This window comes from Lolium rigidum, chromosome 6, assembly GCF_022539505.1.
Source record: "Lolium rigidum isolate FL_2022 chromosome 6, APGP_CSIRO_Lrig_0.1, whole genome shotgun sequence".
NCBI lineage: Eukaryota > Viridiplantae > Streptophyta > Magnoliopsida > Poales > Poaceae > Lolium > Lolium rigidum.
In genome coordinates this window covers 1,487,828-1,495,833 of record NC_061513.1, presented here as the reverse complement: position 1 = coordinate 1,495,833, position 8,006 = coordinate 1,487,828, and the positions used below count along the sequence as shown (strand labels likewise).

The window sequence follows — 8,006 nt, the reverse complement described above, 5'->3', positions numbered from 1 at the left end:
TTGGATGTATTATTGAGCCTCATGGGCGAGTATATATAGGAGTATAAGGGACCGACTTGGAGTAGAGGACAAGAAATAAATCTATCCCTACCTAATCTATCCCTAACCGTACGTATACCAAATATATCTCTAACACTCCCCCGCAGTCGTAGCGGTAGTGACGTGAACAACAGTAGCGTCGCGGACGGTCAGACTGGAGATAAATCGAAGTGGATCCCAGAAGGCTAACACTCCCCCGCAGTCACAGCGGGAGCGTTGTGGACGGAGTTGCGTCGCGGATGCTTGGACTGTAGAGGAAGCTGGTGAGGCGCAGGCGAGGTGGTAGCCCTTTCTGCCGATGTCGAGGTAGCCGAGAGCGTGGGTGCTGCAACCTTGGTCGAGGAAGCCGCGCGAGGTATTGCCGTGGTCGATGTCATGGGCGGGTGCCGGTGTCGATGTAGCCGCAAGCGCGTAGTGCGAGAGGAGAGTGACGGAGACGCGTCGAGGCAGTCGTGGAGGTGGTCGATGCCGAAGTCGATGCAGTCGGAGCCGTCGAGGACGAAGTGCAACCATAGTTTTGCCAGAACCAGGCGCACGTCGGGGACGAAGGCATACTTCGGTTTTGCCAGAACCGAGTACACATAGAAGAAGTCGGTGACGCGGTCGAGGCAGTCGTAGAGGCGATGCCGAAGAAGACGTTGTCGAAGCCGATGAAGACGAGACGTCCGGCGCGAGTTTGCCAGACTCGGGAACGTGTTGGGGACGAAGGCACTTCCGGTGTTGCCAGTACCGGGCATGCGAGGGTAGGGAACATTACAAAGTGCGTGCCATGTCGGAGTAGACTAGTAGAGGAGGTCTCGACGACGGGTGTCGGAGAATAGGAGCAGGTGGTGTATTCGGGGAAGAGGCGAGTCTCGACGACGGGTGTCGGAGTAGAGTAGCAGGTGACGTAGTCGGGGAAGAGGCGAGGACGCTGGCGGCGAAGCTGTAGTGTACGAAGACGTAGAAGGCGGCTAACCCAGCGGTGACCAGGGGTGGTCATGCTGGACGCCTAGACGGGCATTGAGGTGGTCGGCGAGCTCAGCGCGACCTGAAGTGGTTGGCTAGCCCAGCGGCGACCTGGGGTGGGGGCGCGGCGGCGGTACACGAAGTAGGCGAGGAAGACCCAGCGGCATGACGAAGACCATGCGCGGATGGAGGCGGCCCGCGCCGAAGGGGCGGCGCTGTGGTGGCCTCGGACATCGACGCGCGGGGGACGGCGAAGGCGACCGCGTGCGGCGACGCCACGACCTGAGGGGCGGCGTAGCTGCAGGGCGCGAGTCGGTGCAGCGGCGGGACGCCACCAGCGACGTACGTGCCTCGGAAGGCGCGTCGTTGGCTAGCAGCGTGGACCAAAGGCGGCGGCGCTGCGACCCGAAGGGGCGACGCAGCGGCAACCCGATGCTCAATCGGTGGTATGCGCGTGCTCGGGGACGTGCTTGGCGGAGACGTGTGCGGGGTCGGTTGATTAGACCGACGGCGGCGCTACACGTGCCATGGCGTAGACTACGCGCCGCAGGTCGGAGTCGTTGGCGACGTTGTCGTTGATGTCCTGGGCGATGACGGCGAAGACGAACCGGCGATGGAGACCGTGCAGGCGAAGGCGGCCGGCTGCGACGCAAACGGCGTCCCATGTGCATCGCGTGCAGCCTTGCCGCACAGTCGATGGAGGCGGTGCCAGGCCCGGTCAAACGGCTCTACGACCGGCCCGGTCGGCCCTGGTCCCGGTTGAACCGGCTTCTACACCGGACCAGCCGGCCACAGTCCCGGTCGTCCAGGGGGCTCCGCTCATCCGCCCGGTCGGCCGCCCGGTCAGACCGGCTGCTAGACCGGACCAGCCGGCCGCAGTCCCGGTCGTCCAGGGGGATCCGCTCATCCGCCTGGTCAGCTGCCCGGCCAGACCGGCTGACGGACCGGACAAGCCGGCCACCGTCCCGGTCAAACCGGCTGCTGGGCCGGACCGGCCGAGGCGGAGACGACGCGGGCGAGCCGGCGTAGGGCGATGTCCAGGGGGCTCCGTTCATCCGCCCGGTCGGCGTCCCGGTCTGACCGGCGGCTGGACCGGACAAGCCGGCCACGGTCCCGGTCAAACCGGCTGCTGGGCCGGACCGGCCGAGGCGGAGACGACGCGGGCGAGCCGGCCGCGGAAGCCTACCAAGGCAGGCGCTACAGCCAGATAGCGAGTCGACCGCGGTGGCCGGCGTAGGGCGGATGATGGAGGAGAGCCGGTGCAAAGTCGACGCCGAGGTTGGAGTAGAGGCGCGTGATGACGGCGGTGGTGGGCGACTCAATCCGATCTATGATCGGTAAAACCAAAAAGAAAACACCGGTCGAGCGACCGGCGGAGCAAAAAGGAAACCAATCTACAGATTGGGAAAAAAAGACTCGAGAGCAGCGGATCAACAGATCGGCGGACGAACCCTCATACGGGTTGCGCGGCCCCCGGAGTAGGCCATGGAGATTGACCTCCCGGGGGCGGCGCGGGCGGAAGCGCGGGCGGCGGCTAGGTCAAGGAGCGTGCCGCTCTGATACCATGTAGAACGATAGAGAGGGAGAGAGATATGCGGAATATGTTGGATGTATTATTGAGCCTCATGGGCGAGTATATATAGGAGTACAAGGGACCGACTTGGAGTAGAGGACAAGAAACAAATCTATCCCTACCTAATCTATCCCTAACCGTACGTATACCAAATATATCTCTAACACTTATCTTCGGGGTCACACGGCCACGTCAACCACTTTTTTTAAGAAAACAGCAGAGCACTGTTATTCATTTTGGAAATCAAAAGAGTGTAAAGCTGAAAGTGCCTTTGGCACATGAGCACCAGTGCTCTAGGTTTTAAAAAATAATTTAAAAACATATCTCGAAAAGACGATTTGGAGTCGCCGGTGCGGGACAGCCCTCCCCAAGTAGAGGGAGCAACTACCGGTGTGATCCCATAGCATATTCCCAACGCAGCTGTCGGCGCTTATTTGAAGGTCGACGATGGAGATACTCTTAGAAGCACCTTTGAAGCCCTCGTGTTAATCCTCACAAAAATAGAATAAAATATTGTCTAATGTATCTCATGGGCATGACCCCCTCTCTTACATCCGGTAAAAATCTAGCCGTTGCCACCAATCATCCTAGAAGGGCACACAAATCAGCAGCCACCTTGCAGGTTCAGATAATGTATCGGTCTTTCTCTTCCGGTCTGTCAGCGTAATCAGCAAGGTGTTTTCAATATCGGTGATATATCTCTCTCCTGATAAAAAAATGTTGATTGATTATTCGTCGGAAAGGAAGACATTGAAGGGCCTGCACAAGTGCCATGGTGAGTTAACATATTGAGGTCTGTTTATTCTTCCACCTCACAGTATTTTCTTATGTTGTGCTCCTTATCGAAATTTTACCCTGACTGCAAGCTATACACTTGTGCCATGGCAAGTTAACATATTTAAGGCCTGTTTATTCTTCCACCTCTCAGTATTTTCCTATGTTGTGCTCCTTATCGAAATCTTACCCTGACTGCAAGCTATACTGGTGCACCGTAAAACAAAAACGGTTGCCATGCGTTTACTTTCTAATGTGGATATGAGCAATGAGCATGACATCCCGCTTTCTCGTTCACTCCGCATATTAATATTTGCATCATTTTCCCAAGTTCTGGCGATGTGCTTCTTAACAAAAGGTTCGCCCCATGTGTGTATGCATCAGAATTAAATAGCTGACAACAAATCAAAATCTCGATTTCCTACTTCCTAATAGCTATGCACGATATTCAGTAACCCATGGCTCATTTGAGGTTTAGAATCCCAATTTTCAGTAGGACTCTAAGGGCTTGTTTGATTCAAAGAATTTGCATAGAAAATTTGTAGGATTACATCCTACAGGAAAGTTTCCTATGATAGGTGTTTGATTTGTAGGATTGACCTTTGCACTAAATTTCATAGGAAATCAAACATCCACTCATACCTTTTTTTCAGAATCTTTTGCTTTTCCTTTGATGGAATCAAACAAATTATGGTTCATATGAATTCCTATAAGAATGGAGTGAACATGACACTGCAATCCTACACTTTTCATATTTCTAAGTTTTTCCTATCCTACAAATCAAACATGCCCTAAATAATCGTACCATATTGTTTTGAACTTTGCTTTGAAGCTAACAATTTAATTAGTAATGTGTATGACTACAAGCTCTTCAGTTTTCAGTGCCCATGCGATAAAGTTGATATTTGGTTTGACGCATCGAATTCAGATTTGTAATCACAAGGAGTATAACAGAGATACGCTATCGGCCATGTTGTTTCCTCTAATATAATACTTCTGTATCTTTTCCTTTTCCCCACTTAACTCCTATAAATATTCTTCCAGCTAAATAGTACATGTCTTTAGTCCCAAACTTTCAGTGTCAATGGTAACTGCAAATTAACCTTATTTAGAGGCAGCGGTATGTCCATCCGTTACAGTAGCAGTATTAGATAGTCGTGATCATGGGTCAAAAGCAGAGGTTTATTATTGTGCTCTAGCTACTATTGTGTAGAGGGTCAGAGTAGAACAACAGTTACTAACAAGCTCACAAATCTAATTGGACGTGCACATTAATAAAATCCTAACGAAACTAATCAATCAATGCTCACGGCGTGGTGGATTGAAAGCTTCGGTCTTTAACAACGCCCATCCCTCGATGACCTCCTTACTTAGCGACAGCAAGGATGAGGCGCGACAATGGGCGGACGCGGGTGCCCGGGGCCTTCGCCAACTTTTCCCCTAGATTAGGTCTTTTGGGTTGAGTTGTAGGGTAGTCCTTCTTTGGACTTGTACATACTAACCTTCTTTATCTATCAATGCATCGAAACGCAAGGCTTTTGCGTTTTCGTGAAAAAATCGTAACGAAACTAATCTACTACTAAATAAAATGTGTAAGTTAGTTGATATTTGTGTAATGCATAAAATGAAGAATCACACTGTAATTTAAATTTAATTATTAAGAGAGTTCAGCATTCCTTCAAGAATAGGTTTCTGTTACCATAATCAAAATTCTTTCCATGATTTGGGGAACAGAAGTTGGCCTCATGTACCAACAATCTGGTACAAGAATAGTCCAGTTTCACCGTCAGATGTATCATGTTTCCATGTTTACCTATTTAGCTCGAGGTCAACTAGTTAATAACTGAACCACTACCAGTACTTAGTGTATTAACAGTTGTCCCTGTTTGGCTGTGGATTAGGATTTGGTTTAAATCTGCCTTAACTCTAAATTGACTTGTGATGTCTGATCTAAATTAGCTATAACACTGGATAAGATGTATGTTTCAAATAGACACCTACTAGTTCAAATGATGCAAGTTAATTTGGTGAAAACTGAAAAGGCACATCTATATGACACCCTTTGGAGATTATAAATGGTCTAAGAACACATTTATTAGTGCTAATATAATAAATTATCATCAAACAAACCCACAACAAAGCACCATTGACAATACCAGTTTAAACTAAACCTCAAGCCAAAGAACTAGTTCGGTAGCTTACACTCTTGTGCAGATTTTTTAAGATTCATAGCAGTTTTACAATAAAACAGGAAACCATCAGCATAGTTCTTGATAACAACTAGAAAAGGGGTTTACATGATAGAGGAAGGTACAATATATAAGACAATCAACGGAGAAACGACTAGCTAGGTTACTTGCACAGATCAGTGTGCTTACACCTAAAATGACAGGCCTCCACATTTTCCCATATGTTGGCTCTTTCTGGCTCAGCAACATGATGAAACAAAAGCGAGACACACAGACTACCATCTAACTAGAGGATTACATCCCATACATGCATAATGGTGTTACTTCAGGTCTTGCATTACATCCTCTCGTGATTCCTCTTCTTGTCCTTCTGATTTGATACAAGCTTGGAAATGAGCTCGTTCAAAATAGAGGGATAGGTCATAGTTATATGCTCCCAATCATCAGTGGCCATTATTTTTTCTACACACATGGGAGACTGGACTTGGATAAACTTCAAGCATGCATTCTTCAATCCGCAGCAGTAGTGTTGCTCAGCTAGAGCAAGAGTGGATGCCACAGAGCTCACACCTATATGCTCAGACAAGAGATCTTCACATAAGAGCTTGAGCCGTTGGAGATCATATCTGTCTGCGGCTACAAACAAGTCTTGCACCCACATTACATAGTCTACTTCTTCCTCTTGTCTTTGTTCAACAACTTCTGCTTTGTCTCCCTCCAGGTAGTTGTTCTTGTCAATCTCCGGGAATGAATCTGTGTAGATGAACCGAAGTAAAGCTGCAAACACTTTTGCTCGCATGTCTTTGATCTGTATGGCACTAGACGTAGTGCCCTCTGACATGGGGCCAAAGAGTTGTGCCATGAAGACCGTAGATCGGGCTGCTAGCACACACCGGTGTGCAGCGAACGTCTCGCCGCTGACCTCAAATGTCACATCAGTACCCACCTTATTTTGAAGGAGATAGTCAAAATGTTGATGTATGTCAGACACGGTGCCACCGGCATACTTGGTGTTGAGATCCTTGCAAACCATGATGTCACACCGGATTGTGAAACAATCACCCTTTAGATTACCTGATCGTTCAAGGATATCTCTTCTCACAAATCGAGGGAAGCCCCAAGATGGACTTTTGCTAGAGAAGCTGTATGATTTACTAGCACGAATGTGCATCTGCTTTTGATGCTCAACCTGGTCAACGAAGCTAAACTCGACCTTGGCCTCCACGGGCTCTTCAATGCCATCATCGTCACAGCAACGGGCAAAAAAGAGAGAGATGAAGTCCGCACAACTGGGGTCCGCACCGTTAGGGCAGTAACAGATGCACCATTTATGGCCTCCTACCATGAAATCCCCAGAGCTATTTACCTTGCCATTGGGTATCTCTCGTAAGGTGCGCGAGTAGTCATTTACCACAAGCAGGTGGTACCCGCTGTCCCCGCAGGTGTTGACAGCCGGCGTGGTGTGCACCTCATCGCCGATGAGCATAGATACACCGGCGAATGACGACATGACGAAATCTGCGAGTCAGATCCAAAATCCAGTCACCATTCACATTCCAGGTTATGGAGCTGAGATGGGTGAGCTGAGGGGACAAACCTGGTTACCTCCTACTGCTTGAGACCACCTCCACTCGCGGGCGCCGCTTCTCCCCAGAAACAGAGTGCAGCAGCCTAGCATTTTGCAGAGTTAGGTCGGGCTGACTATAGAAATGCATGTCATTTTTCCTGCACTATCATAATTGACCTCAGTAACAAAATTTTATCGACATTTGTTTATGGAACGCTACAGATCTGGAGAATAGCGGATATCTATGAAATTGGCACATGGCCTAGCTTTGTTTATACAGTACAAAAACACTATCAGTGCTAAGCTAGCTCACAGTGGGATATACCAGTCGGCTACATAGCAGTAAATAAACACCAAACGGGAGATCGGCAGCTCACCTGGGGAGAGCGCGTCGGTGATGGGCCTGGGGGCTGGGGAGTTTCGGTGGAGCTCCTGGTTGGAGGTCGTGCTCGGGCTGGAAGTCGGGCTTGGGCTGCAGGAGGCGCTCAGGGTGGAGAAGCTCGTCAGGCGGGAGGAGGCGCTCGGGCAGGAGGAGGAGCTAGGTGCAGACGATTCCAGGCAGGAGGCTGCGGAGAAACTCTGTGCAGGGGAATCCGGCTGGAGGATGTGGAAAACGGTCCAGGCGGCGAGGATCTTGCGGTTGGCGCCGGCGGGAGGCAGCGGGGGCGGGGAGCCGAGGCGGCGGCGGCGGCGGCGGCGGCGGCGGGTCACTTTAGCTAGGGCTCGATGGGAGAAAGTGACGAGGAAATTTCTTACTCTCTCCGCTCTACGATAAAATTACATTTTTCATGTGCTTCCTTCATCCCAATTTATATGTCGTATAATTTTACGTGAAAATGAAATTTTTTAAAACTTAACCAATAGAACAGAATATATTAAATTTATATTACTAGATTACCGGTGAAATATATTTTCA

At 49.9% G+C, this 8,006-nt stretch overlaps 1 protein-coding gene across 3 annotated transcripts; it reads right to left on the bottom strand.

Moving 5' to 3' along the window:
• Positions 1-5,577: 5,577 nt before the first annotated feature.
• On the bottom strand, positions 5,578-7,734 carry LOC124661426 (BTB/POZ and MATH domain-containing protein 1-like). Of its 3 annotated transcripts, XR_006990191.1 has the most exons (4): positions 7,468-7,519; positions 7,121-7,194; positions 5,773-7,041; positions 5,578-5,736 (listed from the first exon to the last, which is right to left on the bottom strand). XR_006990191.1 is itself a non-coding variant. In XM_047199282.1 (3 exons), exon 3 carries the CDS (start codon positions 7,031-7,033, stop codon positions 5,861-5,863), a length of 1,173 nt encoding a protein of 390 aa, XP_047055238.1. In that variant the 5' UTR covers positions 7,034-7,041; positions 7,129-7,194; positions 7,468-7,734; the 3' UTR covers positions 5,578-5,860. The 3 variants fall into 3 exon arrangements, 2 of the variants coding, with proteins under 2 accessions (XP_047055238.1, XP_047055237.1); XM_047199282.1 differs by having other exon boundaries at positions 5,578-7,041; positions 7,129-7,194; positions 7,468-7,734; XM_047199281.1 differs by having other exon boundaries at positions 5,578-7,041.
• Positions 7,735-8,006: the final 272 nt, after the last annotated feature.